Raw genomic sequence first — 24,398 nt, forward strand, 5'->3', positions numbered from 1 at the left:
AATTGGCCTGAATCACCTCATTGTTGAAAAGAGGCAAGTTCATCAGAATTGATCATCACATAATCTTGTTGCTATGTATAATGTTCTCTTAGTTCTCCTCATTTCACTTAGCATTAGTTCATGTAACTCTCTCCAGGTCTTTCTGAAATAATTTTACGGATAGTTTCTTACAGAACAATAATATTCCATAACACTCATATACCATAACTTATTCAGCTATTCCCCAACTGATGGGCAGTTTCTAGTTCTTTGTCATTCCAAAAAGGGCTGCCACAAACATTTTTATCCATATAGGTCCTTTTCCTTTTTTTTTAATGATCTCTTTAGAATACAGGCCCACTGCTGGGTCAAAGGGTATGCACAGTTTCATAGCTCTTGGGACATAGTTCCCAAATTGCTCTCCAAAATGGTTGGATCAGTTCACAATCAACAATGCATTAGTGTCCCAGTTTTCCCAAATCCTCTTCAACATTTATCATTATTTTTTCCTGTCATCTTAGCCAATCTGAGAGGCTAAATTAAGACAACCTTTTTTCATGTATCATTTTTTTTAAAAGATACTGAATCATCAATACAAAATTAAGCTTAAATCGGTCCCTTTCCCCTCCCAAAAAGAACCTGATTACTTTAAATTAAAAGTATAATAAAAATAGTTTATATAATGCTTCCAGGTTGACAAAGTACATCATCTCTTTTGATCTTTAGAACAACTCTGTGAGGTACTAATTTCTTTTTTATAGATGAGAAGAATAGAGTAGTTCAGGAACTTCTCCAAGATAAAACTATTTTTATTAAGTGTCTGAAGCAGGTTTCAAATCCATGACTTGATTTCAAGGTCAATGCTCTATCAGGGAAACTTTAGTCATATCCTATTGTTTTAGTGTATATAAGTAAATAAAACTTTATTTCTAGAAGTTGAAAAAATTTGATATTTGAATTATTCAATAAAGTATATATTTCTATAATACTCTATTTTTTCAGAAACATTTTATAATAATTATACATAACTTCCTTACACATTTGATTGCTACTATTTTGAAAGATTTTAAGGTGCCTCATAGATGATTCTATAAGACAATATAAGGCGAAGCTTAGGACTCTGAGTTCTCAATTTTCAGTTAAAATTATAAGTGACAGTATTTTGGCAGTACATTTGAGACCCAGATGTTAGGAAATGGTAAAGCAGATTTCCAACTGGCAGTGACACCAAATTTGCAATGGAAAGATAAATATTAAAACAATATACATATTAAAAGTCTTCTACAAAATACAAATGAATTTTTAATTGTTTTTTTTAAGGAGGGGTACTGCTATCAGGAGACTGTAAGATGCTTAATATTGGATAAGATTGTTACTTTCCAATATATCTCTTTGTATTTTGCTACAGACAATGAATCACTTTTAGAGGGAAAATCTTTTCTATTAATAATGTCCTGAAAATATAATCTTATACTTTGTGATCTATGACTTTTTGAGTACATATAGTTAGTTACATGTCCTAATTTATGTAGCATGCTTATTGTGTGATCAAACTCAAACCACTTCATAAATTATGTCAGTATGTATTATTGAAATGCATTTGCTTCTGATATGATGCCAAAAAAAAAAAAAAAAAAAAAGAACTGGAACACACAATACACCATGCAACAGTTGTTAATAAAGAGGGAAGCTCTTGGCTCTTATAACCAGGATAAACATCTGCTTCTGTGAAATTCATCTTGTTGTTCAAAGCACCTCAACTTACATAACTTTCTAGACCAGTCAACCTTGTAATGAACTTTAGAAGGTCATGTCAATTCATGGATTTCTAATGAAAAATAAAGCACTCACACAAATTTTCAGGAAGAAATTATTCTGAACGATTTCAACTGACAGGGAAAATTACCCTTTAGAAAAAGTGCTTTTTAACCACTGAAAAACTCTATTGTAGCAAAGATAAAAGAGATAAAGTAAAATGGGCTGAAAAGGTGAAACATTTACTATATAGGAAAATAAAATTAGGGCAGTAATATTAAGGAATAATACAAAGTCACCAAGTTTTGTCAGTTCTTACTTTAAAATGTCTTCCTTCTTACCACTTGATTTAAAGTCAATACACAACATTGTAATATTCTTCTAATTGGTTTCTCTACCTTTAGTTTTCTATTCATTCTTCATGCCACTACTAGATTACTCTTCCTCATTCATTACATTAATCACTTCAGTTCTTTCCTGAAGAATTATCAACAGTTTTACATTATTGATAGGATAGATTTTGAACTCAAGCTCATGGTAATTTCTATGTTCTCTGAACTCTTTACTAATATTCATCTAGTATCTTGCATTTTTAGTTAAAATTTTTTTCTCTTTGTCTTTTTATGCATTATACGTAGAATGCCTTCAAAAAGCTCAGACTCTAGTGGGAAAGAGGGAGATGGTAGACAATATACAAACAATTATGTACATCAATTAGTCAATTAATGTATAGAACATTCAAATATATATTGTACCCCAATTACATTATAAGCCCCTTGAAAGCCAGAACTATATCTCAATTATTATTACCCCAAGAACTGGTCACTTACGTCCTTTTTGACTGAATATTTACTAATTAATGAATAAGCATTTATTAAGTGTCTACCATGAGCCAGGAAGCACTATGATAAGTTCTGAAAGACAAGAAAGACAGAAAATAGGGCTTGCCCTGAGAGAGGTAAGAATCTAATGTGGAGTTGGGGGTAGGGAAAAGTGAAGAGGAAGTGATAATAGACAAATCACCATATACAATTAATATACTTATTAGTCAATGAATATATAAACCTCAATTTGAATTTAACCAAGGAATCTTTCCATAATAAATACACTTAATAAAATGTACTTTATTCTTTGATGGTCACAAAAGATTCGAGTCTCTTTTATATGTTAATTGAATAGTTAAGAATCTCATCCCTAAATTTAAAAAATTGCTGTGACAATATCAATTAATCAGAAAGTACTGGATGAACTCCTGTTCTGTGCTCAGCTCTGTGTAATATCTTCCTTGTTCAGATGACCAAAGGGAAACATTAGATTTTATCCTCTAAAATGGATTAGATCAAGCCGTCAAACTTGTCTTCCTCATCAAGGCATCCTGGTTTTTAGATTACATTTTGTCTTGTATCATTTATTCTGTGTGAAAGGATACTTTGTATTTCTGTTTTGCATAATTTAAATTATCATAATCCCCTGTATAAAATTTCTACAAAGGATTTTTTATTTTGTTTTGTTTTTTGTGTGTGGTGGGGTTCCCCCCCCCCAATATTTAGGATTTCAGTATAGGTGCTATCCATTTAGAAGTAAGCTTGTCCTGCCCTTCCTTCGTAGAACTAGAGAAGAAAGGACCATGATAAGACAGGAATACAGAGGTAGAGTCAGATTATTGGAATACAATACCTTGTTACCTAACTCACAAAACAAAGCAAAAATGTGTTAATGTTGCTGAGCAAAGCCAGCTGTGACTGACTTGAACCAGAAATTCCCTAACGTCCTATTTAAAGGCAGAACTAAGTGCTTCAGTTTATGTATTTTCAATCAGAAATTACTTTTTCAGACTCCAGGGCCAATTACATGGTCTGAGATACCTTATGATTTGGAAAAGTATTCTTTTTTTTGATGTCAGAAATTGGATATGCAGCTCATATTTAATTTAAACTGAATTCTTAGAAAGAAGCTATAAACTTTGTATTTTATTTTTCCAAATACATGCAAATATAGTTTTTTTTTTATTCCTTTTTTATTGTATAAGTTTATTTATTTTTTATACTTCATGAATTTGCTTCATGAATCATGTTGGGAGAGAAAAATCAGAGCAAAAGGGAAAACCCATGAGAGAGAGAAAAAAACAGAAGAAAGAAGTAAACAGCATGTGTTGATTTACATTCAGTCTCTTTAGTTCTTTTTTTGGATGCAGATGGCATTTTCTGCCCAAAGTCTATTGGGATTGCTTTGGACAAAGACAGTTTTCTATAGACACTTTTGAAAAACCTTGTGTTCCAAATTTTTCTCCCTTTCTCCTCATTTCTCCCAGACAAGAAGTAATATAATATGATAAACATGTGTAATTCTTCTAAATATATTTTTTGAAAGCAAACAAATATTTTGTTTTTATTTTGTTTTAATTTTCATTTCCTATTTTTTCTCTCTCCATTTTCAAAATGTTTTACATAAAGGGAATAAAACATTTTGATCCATGTTTTTTCATTTTTCATTTTGTGTTTAGTGTAGAGTAATCACTATAAAGTCAGAAGATACTTCCACCAACCCTTTTAAATATGAACATAGTGGGATCACTGAAAAATTGTGGAATATTATAAACATATGTCTGATTTTTAGTTTCTGAGATTAAACCACAAAAAATAGAAGATTGTCATTTGCCTTTACCCCTAAAACTAACTTTGCTTTTTTTTCTTTTATTTAAGATACTATGGATAAAGCTATTGGTACTGATTGTCTCCAAACTTTGTTTTCAGAGTGGGAAAATCCAGTGTTTGCTCGATATCCAGAGGTGAGTCTACAAACTTATTCTTTTGTTGATTTTAGAGTTTGAACTTTATTTAGGCTTGGAGTCAAGACATGAATAACGGAACTAATTTTCAGATGAATCAGTAATGGAAATTGGCAATATTCCTGATATATTTGGAAAATGAAATATCATCTGTGGAGGGAGAAGGCATTAAAATTAATAACATTTTGGCAATGTTGACAGTATGGGCAAATCTCTTATGTAACTGAAACTGTCCATACCCTGAAGTGTCACCAGAACTCAGTATAGTCCTAGAATGAGAGACATGGAACTGAAAGAGAATTCAGAGGCATCTTATCCAAAGCCCCAGTTTTATTGATGAGCAAAGAGGTCCACAGAGGCTAAGTAACTTACTAAGGTGGCTCATTTCAGAAGTGAGATTTACCTTGACTCTAGATTGGTGCTTTTTTCCATTTTTCCATTATAGGATAATAGTATTGAAATTGATATCATTAACTAAATAGATACATCTTCTAATGATGGGACAGCTTATCATTCCTGTTGGGCACCATATTTTCACTGAAATGTGTGTATTAACAGAATGTACCTTGTGAGCTACCAAAGTAATCTTCCTAAAGGGCGAATCTGGCCATGTCATTTTCTCCACACATCCTCCCACCCCACCAATACTTTACTAGGAGGCCCTTAGTATTCCAGGATCAAATGTAAAATTTTCTATTTCGCTTTTAAAACCCTTCACAACCAGCACCCTTCTTATCTTTCTAGTCCTTTTTTTTTTTCCAATAGTATTTTATTTTTCCAAATAAATGCAGAGATAGTTTTCAGCATTCACTTTAGCAAAACCTTGTGTTTCAGATTTTTCTTCTTTTCTTCTTCTCCCTAAGACAGCAAATAATCTGATACAGGTTAAACATGTGCAGTTCTGCTAAATATATTTCTATATTTGTCATGCTGTACAAAAAAAAAAAAAAAAATCAGATCAAAAGGGAAAAAAACCATAAGAAAGAAAAAACAAACAATAACAAAAAGTGAACATACTATGTTTTGGTCCACATCCAGTCTCCATAGCTCTCTCTCGAGTTGCAGATGGCACTTTCTATCACAAGTCTATTAGAATTGCCCACAAGAGACCTTTCACAGGCTTTGTTTAATATATGTTGTTCCCTTCTGCCCCTCCCCCCACCACTAGTACCTTTCCTTTAGGATTAGCTCCTATTGCATATATTTAGGTAGGTCTTTGCATGTTCATTAAAATATGAACTTCTCATAGGCAGGAACTGTTATTGCATTTCATTGTATTTTCAGCATTTAGCAAAATGCCTGGCACATAATAAGCACTTAACAAATTTTCATTGGTGGTGGTGGTGATGATGATGATGATGATGATAAAAAGTTGTGGTCCAGTAATTGATTATTGGCTGTTCAGTAGTTCTTGGCTAAAGTTGGTGACAGTTATCATTTTCATCAGAAATTTTCTAAAAGGATTTTACTTAAGACAAAAAGTTTGATTTTTAAAAATTATAATTCATAGGTTCTTTTACATTTCTGCTAATTCTCCATATTCATTCTCATTACCTATAGGTGCCATGGAATTAAATGCTTTTAAAAGTATGTTGAGATTTCAGGAGTGTTATTTGTGGTTTTCTTTATAGGTTGCTCTTGATGTGAGTAATGAACAAGCTGAAAGTCTGACAGTAAAAATCCACAACATCTTGTATCCCTATCGTTTTACCAAAGAGATGGTTCATTCAATGCAGGTAAAAGAAAAATTGAAGCTTAATAAAAATACATACAGAGCCCAAATTAGCTACTGAATTTAAAACAAATTACATTTATTAAAGATACAAAGTACTTAGATTTGTTAAACTGTCATTTTTAGCTCAGAAGGGAAGAAGGCAATGAAATCAAGGAGAAATTGTTTATCCTGTAAAGAAAGTAATTTGTTTAGGAATGTGAAGATTCCAGAGGAATGAGTTGTCAATTCCGACCCACATTTTATTTTTTTAAAAAAAAAATGCATTTTACTGATATCTAATAACTGCACATCATTCACATTTCCTACTGCATTTCTCCCTCAAACTTCTTCCACAAAGCCATCCCTTTTAATAATCAATAAAAAAAAGAGGAAGAAAAAAGTTGCATGAAAACAGCTGGCTGTTTGACCCATGTTTTCAAGGGCTAAGAGATTTTTGCACAGGGTCTATGCACTCGGTTATTGTGCTTATTGTGAGATGTTTAGAAATCCACAGACTTCCTTTTAATAGTTCCCTTAGTAATAAAGAATTGTCTGGAGGCAATTAAGTGGTGTGGGAGGTAAAATACTGAGCCTGGAGTCAGGGAGACCTGAGTTCAAATACAGCCTCAGATACTTACTAGGTGTGTGACCCTGGGCAAATTACTTAATTGCTTGCCTCAGTTTACTCAACTGTAAAATGGTCATAATGGCACCTTTAAATTAGAAACTCATAGGGGTCATCTGATTTTAGAAGTGAATATATAAATGACAAATAAGAACATTATTATGACATTTAAAAAATATAAGTATTGGGAAGCAATTTCAAGGTCAGAATGGAAGAGACTTTTCAGTCAGTGCTGTACGAATTACCTAAACTATTAGATATTTCAAAAGTGTTAGATACACCAACAGAAGAAAGTAGTACATGGAAGTAGCTGATTGAATAGTTATTGGGAAGAGTAGAGACTTTTCATGAAGAAATGAGACTTGATGATAAAGATATTAAGGATGGTAATCAAATCAGAAAAAAGACTCCTTACCTTTAATTAGGGCCAGAGCCAGGTCCCCTGAGACAAAAAAAGATCACCTTTTCACCACACCTCTAGATTAGGCTAAATCTCAATTCCCAAAATTGGACAGGAAAATACCTCCTGAATGAGAGACTAAATTTAGATATCTTCTTGTAGAGGAATATCTTAAGCTGGAAAACTAAGATCAATCCCATAATCAATTCAGTGCAGAACAGGCAGGCCTCTGAATTAGAGAAGAGGGAAGTGTTGATGAAAAACCTCATGGAGACACATACGGACTGGTAGAGGGCCAGATCCAAGACAGCCTGACATTATGTGACAAGAATACAAAGCCTAGAGAGTCAGTTTGATGATTGTTAAGACTCCACCAGAAGCATATGCCACAGCAAGACTTTGTACAGTTTAATACAAAGGAGAAAAAAACAACAAACTGAGTTTGTGGTTTGAATAGACATCAGTGTGTTAAGACTGAGATGCAACAAAGGCATGAGGATGAGATATGATCATCCCGCAGTAGTTGAGGAAGGTATGGCATACACCCTGGAGATGCAGAAGGCACCAACCATTTTGGAGACATAGTGGAGTTGACCACATCTCTGCCAATTGGTGAGCATAGTACTTGAGTCACACAACAAGTGTTTGGCTATAAAGAGGCCAAACCTCAAACAACTCCAGAGCATCCCCTTCATGTATAGACCAAGAAAATTAGGCAAGGTAGCCACTTTTTACATGCATTTTTCTCCCTCAAAAACCACAGAACTCTGGCAAGATATAAAACTGTGGACAAAATTGTGCTACTTGGAGACTAAACACTAAGGAATAAAGATCATGAAAGCAGGATATACAAACCCTATTAGGAGACAACCAGAGGGACACATCTATTTTCTGTTACAATTGCAAAGAGAATGGTCATACATAGTTTGGATGAATTTGTGAAGAAAATGAAGTTTTGGTGTTGTAGAAACTAAGGTTTGTATGTATCATCAACATTAGTAGGAAGAATATAGGGCCAAGGAAAAAAGATTCCCCAAAACAATGAACCTTACTTTATGATTAATTATTTATGGGTGAACTCTACCTAGATTCATAAGACCTTACTTAGAAATGATGGTGAAGAGTGAGGATGTAACATGCACTGCTGACAGTACTGTATCCCAAATTATACTAAAGAGCAGTTATCATCAAAACAATCTGGAACTTGTTATGAAATAGAGACATTAATTAGTAGAATAGACTAGATACAGAAGCAAACAAGCCCAGTGGTCTAGATTTTGATAAACCCAAAGATCCTAGCTACTGAGATAGGGACTCAATATTTGCCAAATACATCATTGTAACATCATTACTTAGAAGAATAAGGAATAAATTATCTGTCAGATTTATGGATAAGGGAAGAGTTCATGACCTGACCTAACAAGAGATAAAGAGGAACACAGAAAGTAAATTGTAAGATTTTGATTATGTAAAATTTAAACGTTTTTGCACAAATAAGAAAAGTACAACTGAAATTAGAGAAGCAAGTAAATGGACTAAAAAAATCTTTGCAGGAAGTTTTTCTGACATAAGCCTTGTTTCTAAGATATTCAGGAAACTAGTTGAAATGTATAAGAATAAGAGCCATTCCCAAGTTGATAAATGATCAAATAATATGAAAAGGCAGTTTTCAGAGGAAAAAATCCAAGCTTTCAAAGCCCATGAAACAAAATATCAAAATCATTAATAATGGCCTCAGACACTTCCTACCTATGTGACCCTGGACAAATCACTTAAACCCCAATTGCCTCAGCGAAAACAAACAAACAAATCCTGTATGCACTACCAGCCAGGGATGCTTTAAGTGGAAAGAGATAACTTTTCATCAAGGCCATATGATACTGAAGCTATAGTGATTTCTAATAGGAAGGGGTGAAGGCTATGTGTGACACCCAGGGAACTAGACTAAAAACCAATAGCAATAAATTTGAGAGACTGGGTTTTCCACTAAGCAGTGTACTAGCAGCATATGTGAGCTGAACTGCCTCAACTGCCCATGGAGAAGAGAGTGAGAGAAATGGTCCAAAGCCTACGAGAAAACAGCAAAGCCAGAGGACTTCCAGACTTAAGACAAGAGCATATGTTGGAGTTTTGTAGCGGGGCACTATTAATAACCCCACACATGGCACCAACAAGCAGATCATGCTGCCCAGAGCACACTGTACAGAGCTGGGAAAGTTGTACATGATGACTTTGCACACACAGGTGAAGCTAAGACCCCAGAGTTAGAAGCTAATGGATTTTATTGGCCCAAGATGACTACAGACAGGATTAAGAAACGTGAGATTCTCAAGCATAATAACTGCTGGGGAAACTAGACAGCAGTCTGGAAGAAATTAGGCTTACCCTCATATCTTATACCATATTCTATAATAGATTCAAAGTGGTTATGTGACCTGAATCTTAAATATCACATAGTTAAAAAAAATCATACACCTTTCATAGCTATGGGTTAAGGGATGAATTTTTTTAAAAAATAAAATTATATCAATATCTTTTGTTTTTTACATTACCTAAATTTATCTCTGTGTCCTTTACCTTATTATTTCTCTTACTATTTGAGGCAGGGTGCTGGGGCACTTAGTCAAGAAGTCCTAAGTTCAAATCCTACTTCAGTCTCTTACCAAACTTTTAACTGAGAAATTTGATATAAAGGTTTTTTTCCCCATTCAACCATCTTATCCTAGAAGCATTAATTTTGTTTGTGCAGAAGCTTTTCATTTTCATGTAATCCATTTAATCTTTATAAATATTTCATTTGTCACACAATAAACTTGTGAGATAGTTGTTATAGATATTAGATATTATATATATTCCCATTTTGCTGATGAGAAAACTAAGTAACTAAATGGGTTTAAAAGGTTGTATGATTTGCCCATAGCAAAGGGCAGGGAGAGAATTTGAATTACAAGTCCTTGTGACCCTCATATTCAGCACTCCATTCACTATGAATCACTTTCTCTCAGCCATAATCATCTCTTTTTTACCTTGTTTTTTCTATATCTTCTTATTTAATTATATATATCACTTCCTATTTTTCCAATATTTTTATCTTTCCCAATAACTGCCTCAATATATCAGGCCCAATTCTATATCTTACCAAGTTCCAATTTTACCTGTCAATTTGGATTTTAAAACTTTTTAAAGACTTAATATCATGATTAAATTTTGTATGTTTTTAAAGAACTTTTTCTCTTCTAAATTCTAGATTTGTATGTAATTCATTTCAAGGAAATTTTTTGAGCACTAGTTCAAGGTACTTACAGTGTTCCATAAATGTTAGAAAATTGATTAAGATACAACTTAGCCTCTAGGTGTTTACAAATTATCTAATAAAAAGAATAAGGCAAAAAATAGAAAGAAAGAATTAATAGAGCAAATTAAAAATATATATATATATATAGTACAAGGAAAAATATATGGTATAGGCCATAAAAAAAGAATTCAGAAGATTTAGGGGTTTAGAAGAAGGAGAAATCCCTTTCATTCAAGGAAGGAAGTTTTCATAGAAGAAAAACACTTGGATCTCTAGATCTTGAAAGGTTGGTAGGAATCACCAAGTGGAACTGTAAGGAGTAGTTCTATATTAATGTTTAAAAGAAGAGCAGAGCATGAGCTTTAGTGAAGGGGTGAAGGTATACAGGAACTAGTGCAGTTTGGTTGGTGCATTGTTGCAAACATGTAGTGGAATGGTAAGAGATGAGGCTAGGGAAAAGAGGATGAAGGCTTGTTTAAAAACCATTGAGCATCTATGAAATATATAACAGTCCTCTAAATATAATCTTCCCCCCCCCCATATTGGACTGGTGTACAACTTCAGGATTATTTTTCTTTTTGTATGTATACTTTTTTTTTCTTTTGAAATTAATCTCACTTTAGAGAAGTAGTCTAGATTCCAACAAGTACCATAATACTAACTTGATTTTTTTTTAATAGAAAGAGATAATAAATATCAAATCTGTTGATAGTTTCTAACACCTTTGTAAATCTATATTCATTATTGTACTGTTCATTTGAATATTTGGCAGGTTCTCCAACAAGTGGATAATAAGTTTATTGCGTGTTTAATGAATACAAAGCAGGATGAGAATGGCAAGGGAGGTAAGAATAGAGCTTGTCCTTGATAATTACTCCACCGACCTTCATTTAAGAGATGCATGGGTTCATTTTAAGGAAATTTTAGATATACAATTAAATACTGCTGATTCAAACCAACTGGGAGGGAGAAAAATGATCAAGTAGTTGTTGCAAGTGTGTGTGTGTGTGTGTGTGTGTGTGTGTGTGTGTGTGTGTGTATATATATATATATACATATATATATATATATATATATATATGTATATATATATATATATATGTAATTCCTTTGGATCTGTTATTTTTTTTATTAATTTTATAATTATAACATTTTTTTGACAGTACATATGCATAGGTGATTTTTTTTTTTTTTTTACAACATTATCCTTTGTACTCCTGTTCCAAATTTTCCCCCTCCTTCCCTCCACCCCCTCCCCTAGATGGCAGGCATTCCCATACATATTAAATATCTTATAGTATATCCTAGGTACAATATATATGTGCAGAACCAAATTTTGTTGTTGTTGTTGCAAAGGAAGAATTGTATTCGGAAGGTAAAAATAATCTGGGAAGGAAAAAAAAAATGCTCACAGTTTACACTCATTTCCCAGTGTTCCTTTTCTGGGTGTAGTGATTCTATCCATTATTGATCAATTGGAATTGGATTAGCTCTTCTCTATGTTGAAGATATCCACTTCCATCAGAATACATCCTCATACAGTATCATTGTTGAAGTGTATAATGATCCCCTAGTTCTGCTTGTTTCACTCAGCATCAATTGATGTAAGTCTCTCCAAGCCTCTCTGTGTTCATCCTGCTGGTCATTTCTTACAGAACAATAATATTCCATAACATTCATATATCATAATTTACCCAACCATTCTCCAATTGATGGGCATCCATTCATTTTCCAGTTTCTAGCCACTACAAAAAGGGCTGCCACAAACATTTTGGCACATACAGGTCCCTTTCCCTTCTTTAATATTTCCTTGGAATATAAGCACAGTAGTAGCACTGCTGGATCAAAGGGTATGCACAGTTTGATAACTTTTTGGGCATAGTTCCAGACTGCTCTCCAGAATGGTTGGATTCTTTCATAACTCCACCAACAATGCATCAGTGTCCCAGTTTTCCCACAGCCCCTCCAACATTCATCATTATTTGTTCCTGTCATCTTAGCCAATCTGACAGGTGTGTAGTGGTATCTCAGAGTTGTCTTAATTTGCATTTCTCTGATCAATAGTGATTTGGAACACTCTTTCATATGAGTGGAAATAGTTTTAATTTCATCATCTGAAAATTGTCTGTTCATATCCTTTGAGCATTTATTAATGGCTTGATTTCTTATAAATTAAAGTCAATTCTCTGTATATTTTGGAGATGAGGCCTTTATCAGAACCTTTAACTGTAAAAATATTTTCCCAATTTGTTACTTCCCTTCTAATCTTGTTTGCATTAGTTTTGTTTGTGCAAAAACTTTTTAATTTGATGTAATCAAAATATTTTCTATTTTGTGATCAATAATGATCTCTAGTTCTCCTTTGGACACAAATTCCTTCCTCCTCCACAAGTCTGATGGATCTGTTATAATGAACAAATAGAAATGGTAAATAATCAGTCTATAAAATGGATACTGTTAAACCAGGAGTTCAATTACAGATCCTTAAGCATTGTGGTGAAATGACAAATGACAATCTGGACCACTTATCAGAATGATGTTTTTAAATACATAAAACAACAGATTACAAAGGAAACTAGTCATATTGAAATACAATTATCACAATGTTTAAAAAGCAAGTTCACAGATACCAAATTAAGAATTGTTGATTTAAAAAGATTATATTCGCTTTAGTATCTTAAATATTTGCAGCCTCCAATCTTGTTTACAGTATTAGTTTACTTACTATTCTGAGGTTTCATCAGTAAAACAAAGAAAAATTAATTCCATTCCCTGCAAAATATAAGCAAGTAGAGTTGTAGACTGCTAAGGAAAATGAATTAATTTGAGAAGTTATGATAACAATTCTTTTTTTATTAGAGGCTACAACTCTTTTCATTTAATTTTTTTTGAATGTCACAAGCATTTTTTCTCTTCCCATTACCACAAAAGAAAAACAAAATCAAGATGTGTGATATCTTGGGAAATGGAATATCATGCATGAGGAACAATAAGTAAACCAGTGTAACTGAATCATAGAGTATGTGGAGGGAAAAAAGTATAAAGATTTGAAAGATAGTAAGATTTCATATAGTGAAAGGCTTTAAATGCCAAACAGACCATTTTCTTTTTGATCTTGGGGGTCACAGGAAGGCATTGGAGTTTGTTGAGTGGGGGCATTACATAGTCAAATCTGCACTTTAGAAAAAACAGCTTGAAAGTTTAGTGGAGGATAGATTATAGTGGGGAGAGAATTAAGACATGAAGACCAACTAGAAGCTATTGTTGTAGTGCAGATATAACACATTAAGGACCTGAAATAAGATGGTAGCTGTGTGGGTAGAGAAAAGAGCATGGGATATGTTATTAGGGTAGAAATGAGAAGACTTGAAAACAAATAGGATATGTGGAGTGAATGTGCATAAAGAGTCAAGAATGACACTTAGATTAGGAGCTTAGAAGGGTGGTGGTGCCCTTGACAATACTGATAAAGTTGAAGAGAGTAAGGAGTTGGATGGGAAGATAATGAATGGGTTTTATTTTGGACCTATTGGGAAAAGGACAATGTTAAACTTTTCTTTAGACTTCATGACATATGCTGGATTAAACTAGAAGCCTCTAAAGGATATGCTAAGATAACTTTGGTATTTTTTAAAGTCAAAATACAAAAGTTTTCCCATAGTCCATGATTTTTTTTTTCATTCTATGAATACACAAATATATACAAACCACTTAACTTCCTTTACTTTTGACATTTGCACTTGTATTTTATTATGTAGCCAAACAAATTATTGTTCTAAATTACAGATAACAGAATTTATTTCAGGTTACAGTTAGGTACAATTATCTAATTATGAAGCCTCAAAAGACAAGGGTTATAAAAAAAAACTAGAGTTTCTGGTACAAATGTCACTGTCTTTTTATATCTAAGAAATGAAAAACTGGAATGAACACCGCTAGTAGAAGGAAGACTAGACATCATTCCAATAGGCCAAGGGTGGGCAGGATCCTAAACTTATAACATACTTAGTAATAGTAATGCACATTGGCATCAGTTTCATATTTGATGTTATTGCCTCATAGTTTATTATTTATTCAGTAGTTTTGCCTAGCACAGGATGTACAGTATTCATCACAACCAGCTGCAAGTCTTGTCCTCAAAGGATTTTAAATTGCAGTGCTGGGGGCCAACCCTGGCTTTGGACTCCAATGCAAAAGGCTTAACCTCTCATGCCCTGGGCTCAAGGGTATCCTAGAAGCAGCATCTTTCATCTCTTATATAGGAGGAAAAGCAAATAGCCATTTGGCATAATCTACTTCAACCAATTTCAAGAACAGAATTTCATTTTTAAAGCAATTCTAATAAACTTTTTAATTCTTACAGTGACCCTTAGCCAGAGCAGTAAAATTCTAAGCTAAAAAAGTAAACCTCAGCCAGAGTTACTCCTTCCTGCAAGATGTTCGTGACAAGTTCTCATGAAAAAACAAACAACAAAAAAAAACAACCATGATGACATCTTGAAGAATATAGTTGCAGATGTTCCTGTTGTATTTAGGCAGACTAATTTTTTTTTCACTTCATTATCCTAAGCATTTGAAAAGAAAAATAACCTGAGATACAGTGGCCCTCTGCCAGGAAATTTGGATGTTCTTCAGATGAGATTAAAATCACAGTCCTCATGGCTCCCAAAGTAGTAAACAGTCAGTTCAAATTATTTTAATGTGGTATTTATTGAAACTCCATTGTATCAAATTAAAATTAATAAAGCGTATAAGTGTAGGGTTTAATCTTTTGTTAGCATTAACGATGGCACTCTCTCATCAGAAATAAATTCAGTGCTTAAAAAAAAAAAAAGATATTAAGAGATTCCTAAATTTCATCATGGCCTTGATATGGCTATCGTTTTTCAAGAATATTCTGATCAAGTACTACCTTTGAAATCCTCTATCAAGCTGAAAAGGCTTCCAATATGGCTCTGACAAAACTGTCCCAAGACCAGCCTAGAAAAATTCAGAGAGCCTCATTAACTAGATGATTGGCTTCTTGGTGAAGAAGAATCTCTTATTCTGAGATGCTCATGGAAACCATTCTAAGCACAAAAAGGCTAATAAGATCTGCAAAGCTGAAGGGAATGCCAATGCTCATGGAATTATGGATTCTGAAAGTATGTTTTGTTAGCATCTTAATCCCAATTTCAGTATTTCGGAAAGTTATAAGTATACTATTTCTGTTTAGTTACCTTTGTTTCATTCTGCACTTGTAGCATTAAGTAATTTAAAATAGCCTTTGTCACTCTGTATAAAATGACTCTTTTATTGTCATTCTTGGGATTAAAGTGGTCCTAATGTTTCCTAGGTGGAAACCTGCTTGTGTTGGTAGATCAGCATGCTGCCCATGAACGGATCCGCTTAGAGCAACTTATTTGTGGTAAGAGTTAATTGTAGTAAGAATAATAGGGCAGCTAGAAGGTACAGTGGATACAGTACCAGCCTGGAGTCAGAAAGATTCATTTTCCTGAATTAAAATTTGCCTTCAGACATTTATTAGGTATATAACTCTGGGTAAATCACCTTACCCTGTTTGCCTCAGTTTCCTTATCTGTAAAATGAGTTGAGAGAAAAAAATGACAAACCATTGCAGTATATTTTCCAATAAAACCCCGAATGGGTTCTTGAGGAGTTGGACATGACAGAAACCATGGAATAGCAGCAAAAGGCATGGAGTAATGGAGAAGACTAATTTATAAAGTATGTCCTAAGGACTTCCTCAGAATGGCAGGAGAGCACCAAGAAGTATTTAGGGAGTGGGTAACTTGAATAAAGGCCTTTTTGTAACCTCTACTCTAAGTGTAAGAACATAATAGTCAGACCCCTCATCCAGATAGAAGGGTTGTAGTTATGGTCAGAGGTTTATGAAGTGTGTCCACAGGTACCTAAGGTTTCCTACTCTTATTCATGGTGTCTAGAGCAAAGATTTAAATTACGTTTAGGTGACTGAGCCTGGTACTTCCACTTAAGTGTGCATTAGCCAAAGTTTCTAAAATTCCAGGACGATTGGTATGTATTTTTAAAACACCATGAACCGTTTTTCTCATCATCAGACCTTGTTCTCCCCATCAGATGAAATTACAGGAAAAACTTTACTTTTGTGATTATATAATGAAAAACAATAGTGACAGTGAATTAGGAAAGGATAGAGGTGGGTAATTCTATTGTCTAGAAATGTAACATTTTTCATTCTATTTTCTACTTCTCTTTAAAAGAGCGAGATCTAAAAAACAAAATATCATAGTATTGCATTTAGAGAAACTTCATTGCAAGGATCTAGACTATTATACTGATCAGTCTTCTCTACAGACCACTTCAAAAAAACTGATGAAATCTCAGGAATTGTACTGGAAAACCTCATATTCTTTCCCAATTGTATTAGTGAAAGAAGAGTCATTATTTGTCTACATGTATGTGATATTGTATCTTTTGTATAGAAGATGAAAATTTCTTAGATTGCCAAGTAACTGTGAAAATGTGTGGACAGGATGGATTACATTTTGAGTCTGCCAAAAGCCTGAAACCTAAACCTCTGAAGTTAAAAACTCTTGGTCTAAAACTAGGCAGTAGAAGAATTAACATTATTATGCTCTATCATGTTTCATGCTTGGTCTGAGACTAGTATTCTTTATTTCTCCTTGTTCCCACCTATTAAACTTTCTGCCAATAGATTCCTATGAAAAGGAGCAGCCCAAAAGCTTTCACCGCAAGAAATTGCTGTCTTCTACCATCTACCCGCCAATGGAAGTCACAGTGACAGAGGAACAGAGAAGGCTTTTACAGTTAGTACCGTGCTTGAGCACTGAACACTTTAAGGATATGGTATTGAGTATAGGGTAGGGTGTCCTAGTTATCTGGTTCAGCAGCTAGAACTGAAGTTATTTTTACCCTTTCTTTGAACAGGGAGTATTTATTGTGTACAGTCTCTGAAAACAATGTTACTGCTATGATTGCTTCCATTCTGCATTCTCATTTCTTATATATAGTTCCCACAATAACACTGAAGGAAATGTTGAGCATGGAGAAATATGGCAGGGATAAGTCATATTGTGATTACTAGATAGGACCTCTCCCAACTCCTGGGATAATAGATGTTTCTGGATGTGGGGAAGAGAGAATTGTTTTTTATTTATTTCAGATTTGGAAATAAGGCTACTGCCAATAATTCATTTCTCCGAGGGCATAATTTAGATTAGCTGCAGATCTATTTATTTATATCCAGTTAATCAGTAACTTCTCAGTTCCAGGGGCCATTAATTACTTCCCTGCTTTCATGCTGATTTAAAACATTCTGAGTCCTTTGTTTTTATGCCAGGCTTCTTTAAGAGCCAGTTGAAAATCAACTATCAGAAATGAGTAACTCTCCAGTGAAGAAGAAAAGTAAATTCTGGTATTTTAAATCTCTTAGGACACTTGTTTCCCCGAGTGAAATGGGGAATAAATAGAGGTTATTGTGATCTTAAAAGGGGAGATATTATGATAGTAAAATCTTAAAAGAACACTCTTTAATTACAAAAGAAGCTTTTTAAAAACTAAGATAATTTTTGAAAAGTTAGGGAGTATGTGTGGCCAAAATGAGAATGAAAGACTCTTTTTCAAAAATACTCTTTGATGTTCTCTAGTATAATTGGAGACTATTCATCTTTTTAGGTGTTACCACAAGGCTCTGGAAGATTTGGGCCTGAAATTAATATTTCCAGATCCTCCCAGTTCCCATATTCTTGTGGGAGAGGTACCACTCTGCTTTGTAGAAAGAGAAGCCAATGAAGTCCGGAGGGGAAGACCTACTGTGACAAAAAGTATTCTGGAGGTGAGATTTACTGGAGAGGTTGCTTAGAGATCATCTGAGTTCTTTCTACCTGGAGAGGCCAAGGGTTTTGAAAAATTGGGGCCATGAGGCTGACCCGGCTATGTCTTAATAGATCTAATGAGATGTCATTTGCTATTCTCATTTTCTCAACAGTCTTTTCTTCTGGGCTTCTATCCTAACTCCTCACCACCAGCCCTCCCCTCCCCCCCTTTTTTTTCATTAAAGGGCTTTGCTATTCAATCTCTATTGAACTAGACATCTAAAACAAAATTTTTGCAGCATACACATCAAAGACTGTTAAGGAATTTATTTCAGTTTGAATTCAAGCTTATGATGGCCAGAAAATCTTATTCATGTCCAGCCAGGCTGATCAAGATAATTTTTTGTTGATTATGAAGAGAACTGGAATGGTTTTGCTATAAATCAGAGGAAGAGTAGCTGCTTGACTTCTGACAGATGGAACAAATCACGAACATGCTCCCTGTTAAAAGAACAAATCACTTAATATTAGTTAAACCTAATAGCTTTAATAGTAGCACTGTTATTAGTAATAATAGTAATAATTATAGTTCACATTTATATGGTGCTTTATAATTTTCAAAGCTCTTTTCTCACATTTTCCTCCCATACATTTACTCTGTCTTTCAGTATCTTTCTCTCTCTTTCTTTCCTTCCCTTCTTCCCTCCCTCCATTTTCCTCTCTCTCCTCTCTTTCCTTCCTCTCTTTCTCTTTTTCTCTCTCTCTCTTTCCTTCTCTCTCTTCCCTTCTCCCCTTCATTGTCATGATAGGCAAGGAGCTGATTAGGGAATTTTATCTAGATCTTGCTTACTGGGCTTTATAATCTAAATGTGTTAATTTCTGGAAACATCAATGGTAGAGAATGTGAGAGGAGTTAGTATTTGTCTCTGTTGCAGTAACTTTGATAACTGAGTGACTCAATTTCTTTCTGGGTTTTTTTTTTCTCCTTTTGAGAGAAACATGGCTTTTTAAGCAGTGCAATCTCTACCATTTGGCTTTAAGTAACTTTGATAATTAGAATGATGATTGTAGGAGAAGAGGAGGAGGGATTATTTTCTAAGTCTGACTTAAAAAAAAACAATTAAGAATTATATGAGCCTAGAGAAGCTGAAGAAGGAAGTGTAAAAAAGGAAGGAAGGTAAGAAGGAAGAAAGGGGGAAAAAAAGGAAGGAAGGAAGAAGCAAGGAAACATTTATCAAATGCTTATTATGTGTCTGGCACTGTGCTAAGCACTTTATCCCTAATAAAGTAGTCCTTGTGACTTATTGTAAAGAAATCACGGGTGGTACTATATCTTTAAGCAATGCTTGAATACTTGCTTCTTTTTTCTTCCTTCTTTCCTTTTCTTCTTTTCTTCTTCCCCCCCACCTCTTTGTTCTTCAGCTCCTATCACTCTTAATTGTGATTCTTTTAAAATCAAACTTTGAAATCCCGTAATTGGACCAGCTTAACTTTCAAAGGTTTTACAGTTAGCAGCATGAAAAAGTGTCTGGCAGAAATGTCTTTAAAGTTCACTTATAATATTAGTATGTCCTCTGATAAGGCTGTTGAAAGGGATGTAACAGGCAAAAATATGTCAGGCAATTTTAAATACCATAGAATTTATTTTTAATCTAAAGATAGGGAGTTCCCAAGAACTATTATGGAAACTTGAGTGAAAAACTTCTGGTGTTTATAATCATAAAGCATGGGTTGTATTGGGTGTACAATTATATTAATTTATTTTTCTCATTTATTTGTCTTTATTCATTATATATGTCCAACATTACACTTTTTCTGGCTAGTGTTTTAAACAGAAACAGACTATCCCTTAATAAATGATCAAAGCCACTCTTACCAATTACATGTCCTCAGAAGCTTTTGGGAACAGTGTCTGGATTGAGTCTCTGTTGCACAAATGAGTTTAAATCGTCACAGAAATTCTAACTCAAAACACCTTATGTTTTATAAAGTCTCTTATTCTAAGCTTCCTTTTCTTGAAGCTGCTGGTCCTTAAAGGGATCATTTGAAGTATTTTTTTTTTTTTAACTAGAGAAAAAAAACAGAGTAACAGCAGCTTACTTAGACTTTTTTTTTTTTTTCTCCACAGGAATTTATTCGAGAACAAGTAGAGGTAAGCAGTTCTTTTGTTTGGAGAGAACAGGAAGAAGTTTCACATAGAGAGCATCTAATATCTTCTATTCCAACTATGAAGGAAGAGTTTAATCATGTACTGCTGTTTTCAGCTGCTTCAGACTACAGGAGGAGCTCAAGGGACTTTGCCACTTACCATCCAGAAGTTGTTAGCATCCCAGGCCTGTCATGGTAAGATCCTTAATGTAGTTATTAAAGATATACTATTTTCTAAGTACTCTGGAACAGTAGAGAAAGAAAGAAGAGGTTATAAGACAAATGTAGCTTTGTCTCTAAACAGCAGACGGTGTATATTAAGAAATAACAAACTTATGAAACAACTAAAGGAAAATATCAGTTAGATCATTTGCATTTAATATGAATATTTGATATAGGAGTTTAGGAGGAGAGCCAATTAGAAGAGCAAACAGAATTAGTTTTCATTGAAGTGAGTTTTGAATGAAACTCAACATGTATGAGTAGAGAGAAAGAAAAAAGAAAATATAGTGAATGAAATAAATTACATGAACATAGGCCTGACAAACAAATCCACATGTTTGGAACATCAAGTTGATTAGCTTAGTTTGAATAAAGGCTCTGTACAGAGAAGTTTGATTGAGAAGGAGGGATGGAAGCCTCAAAGTCCAAAATGGAACCTTTAGCCTTGACAGATAATGATAAAAGGGACCTTAGATTGGGACTTCAGTTACCTCATTTTTCAGAGAAGGAAACAATACTAATGGTTGTACTTGTACGATAACAAAACCAAGATTTAAACTATTAGTGCTCCAATTCCAAATGTAGTCCTTATTCCTTTGTATCACATTGTTTTTGGTTTTTGTTTTTTTTCTGAGGCAATTGGGGTTAAGTAACTTGCCCAGGGTCACAAAGCCAGGATGTGTTAAGTGTCTGAGGCCATCATTTCTAAAATATATAGAGAATTAACTCAAATTTATAAGAATTTAAGCCATTCTCCATTTGAAAAATGGTCAAAGGATATGAACAGAGAATTTTCAGATGAAGAAATTGAAACTATTTCTATTCATATGAAAAGATGCTCCAAATCACTATTGATCAGAGAAATGCAAATTAAGATAACTCTGAGATATCATTACACACCTGTCAGATTGGCTAAGATGACAGGAAAACTTAATGACGAATGTTAGAGGGGATGTGGGAAACTTGGGACACTGATGCTTTGTTGGTAGAACTATGAATGGATCCAACCATTCTGGAGAGTAATTTGTAATTATTCTCAAAAAGTTATCAAGCTATATATAATCTTTGATCCAGTGTATTTCTACTGGGCTTATATCCCAAAGAGATCTTAAAGGAGGGAAAGGGACCCACATGTGCCAAAATGTTTGTGGCAGCCCTCTTTGTAGTGGCTGGAAGAAACTGGAAACTGAATGAATGCCCATCAATTGGAGAATGGCTGTATAAATTGTGGTATATGAATATTATGGAATATTATTGTTCTGTAAGAAATGACCAACAGGATGATTTCAGAGAGGCTTGAAGAGACTTTCATGAACTGATGATGAGTGAAATGAGCAGAACCAGCAGATCATTGTACACAGAAACAATAAGACTATAAGATCAATTCGGATGGACGTGGCTCTCTTCAACAATGAGATGATTCAAACCAGTTCCAATTGTTCAGTGATGAAGAGAGCCATCTATACCTAGAGAGGACTGTGGGAACTGAGTGTGGAACACAACACAGCATTTTTACTATTTCTGTTGATAGTTGCTTGCATTTTGTTTTATTTCTCAGGTTTTTTCTTTTCTTCTTGATCCAATTTTTCTTGTGCAGCAAGATAACTATTTAGATATGTATACATATATTGGAATTAACATATTTAACATTTATTGGACTATCAGCCATCTATGGGATGGGATGAGGGGAAGGAGGGGAAAATTTGGAACAGAAGGCTTTTTTGCAAGAGTTGGTATTGAAAAATTACCCTTGGTATGTTTTGTAAATAAAAAGCTTTAATAAAACTTGAAAAAAAAAAAGTGAGACCAAATTTGAACTCGGATCCTCCTGACTTCAGGGCTGGTGCTCACATTATCTGTTTTTGCAGAAAAATCAACATTGAACCTGGAGCCAAAGCAAAGAAAGTATTGAAAAATAAGACCACAAGGTTTAGTTATTAGGAAGAATGTGGAACTACTTGTTATTCTCAGAGGAACTCAGAAAACATATTATATGACTCTAATCTAGGCCTTAAAACATAACCTTCTTATGAAGATGATAGTTTCCTTAAGAAATGACCATCCTTGTCTTAAGTGATGACTCAAGCAATTCTAAAGCCATCAGAAAAGTTTCCAAGATTTATTTCCTTTATTTAGGAGATGTTTAACATAGTCTGGAGTGATTTCTCATCACACATATGACATTTCTCCTGTGCTCTTTTCTTGATTTTAGGAGCTATTAAATTTAATGACAGCCTGAGCCTAGAAGAGAGTTGTAGACTTATAGAGGCTCTATCTTGGTGCCAGCTCCCTTTCCAGTGTGCTCATGGGAGACCTTCAATGCTGCCATTAGCAGATATAAACCATTTGGAACAGGAGAAACAGGTACCTTAGTGATTATGAAGAGGAAGAAGAAATGGAATTTCTTTCTTTAAAAGGGCATGAAGCAGTTTACCTTGAATAAACTACCATTTCTTTTTCCCTTACCCATGCTTACACACCCACACACCCACACACACAGTTTTTGAGTTTTGTATAAATATAGATAAGATCTGTGGATCTCTCATATCTAGTGCTGACTTGCTCTTGTCTTTCTGGATAGGATGCAGCAATTCCTTTTCCTAGGACTGCAGAGACGTGATAGGAATACAGCAGATTAGCTTTTGGCTAAGTATGGTCTAAATAGCTTATGCAACCTGGTCACTCACCATGATAATAATTAATAATATAATGGTAATATCAGTTTATAGTCTCTGCATCTTGGGAGATTCTGATGTTATAGTTATAAATCCCAGAAAGTTTGGTGTGGATAATGCTACAAGGTCACAGAGTGGTTTAAATTAAGAACATTTTGTGTTCTTATTTAGAATTTTAACTGAAACAGAACATGAGACCATATTAAGAATGTCCATGTTATTGTATTCCCAGAGCCAGGAATTGTGCTTACCTTTCTTGCTAAAGAATTGCAAATTCTTCTTTTGCAATGAGTCATGGGTACTTTGTACACAGTCCAGCTGAACTCCCTAATGCTAGAGAATCTTTGCCCCATTCTGAACTGCAAAGAATCTAGATTCCATGACTATTAGAGGAGGCTTTTGTCCTGAAGAAATCTGACACATTGCTAATTTAGTCTTCCTTGATTTCAATATACTTTGTGGAAAATTAAAGTTTAATTGGGATTTGAATATTTGTGTTTGTTTTAGTATGTTAACAACTACAATAATTCTGTTTTTTTCTAGAGTCCTAAACCTAACCTTGCTAAACTTTGCAAAATGGCCCGGGCCTGGCATTTGTTCAAGAAAGCAGAGGCTTATGATGAAAAGCAAAACAAAGGTTGACATCTTGTGAACTTCCAGAAAGACAGGACTCTCCAGAAAAACCCCACACCTGTGAGAAGATGAAGGGATATTTGCTGAATAGAGCTGCATGCAGGATGAATCATTGTGGGTTTGTGATACTTTCTTTAACAAGTCTAACGCACAGAATTGGCTTCAAAAGCATAGCATCCTTTCTTGAGCACTTTCATAGGAAACTGCCACATAATAATTTAAAAATGAAAACTGTATAAGGGAAATGCATAATGTATGCATTTATATGACTCAAGAGGTTGAAAATACCTTTACATATCTATTTATAACTCATTTTGGAGTAAAATTTGATAATTGATTTTTAAAAA

At 34.1% G+C, this 24,398-nt stretch overlaps 1 protein-coding gene across 8 annotated transcripts in view; it reads left to right on the plus strand.

Annotated features, from left to right (window-relative positions):
• The window catches only part of MLH3 (mutL homolog 3), a 39,721-nt gene extending 15,323 nt beyond the window's left edge, over positions 1–24,398 (plus strand). For 4 of the 8 annotated variants that reach the window (XM_074289998.1, XM_074290005.1, XM_074289999.1 and 1 more), the window contains 10 exons: positions 4,437–4,522; positions 6,154–6,258; positions 11,329–11,401; positions 15,892–15,963; positions 17,254–17,365; positions 18,234–18,393; positions 20,502–20,525; positions 20,638–20,716; positions 22,956–23,107; positions 23,962–24,398. In XM_074289998.1, coding sequence (XP_074146099.1) covers positions 4,437–4,522; positions 6,154–6,258; positions 11,329–11,401; positions 15,892–15,963; positions 17,254–17,365; positions 18,234–18,393; positions 20,502–20,525; positions 20,638–20,716; positions 22,956–23,107; positions 23,962–24,060 — 962 coding nt within the window. In that variant the 3' untranslated portion in view covers positions 24,061–24,398. Of the gene's footprint in view, positions 1–4,436; positions 4,523–6,153; positions 6,259–11,328; positions 11,402–15,891; positions 15,964–17,253; positions 17,366–18,233; positions 18,394–20,501; positions 20,526–20,637; positions 20,717–22,955; positions 23,108–23,961 lie in introns of those variants that run through there. The other 4 variants (XM_074290000.1, XM_074290006.1, XM_074290001.1 and 1 more) reach the window with 3 other exon arrangements.

The sequence above is a fragment of the Sminthopsis crassicaudata genome, chromosome 2, assembly GCF_048593235.1.
Source record: "Sminthopsis crassicaudata isolate SCR6 chromosome 2, ASM4859323v1, whole genome shotgun sequence".
NCBI lineage: Eukaryota > Metazoa > Chordata > Mammalia > Dasyuromorphia > Dasyuridae > Sminthopsis > Sminthopsis crassicaudata.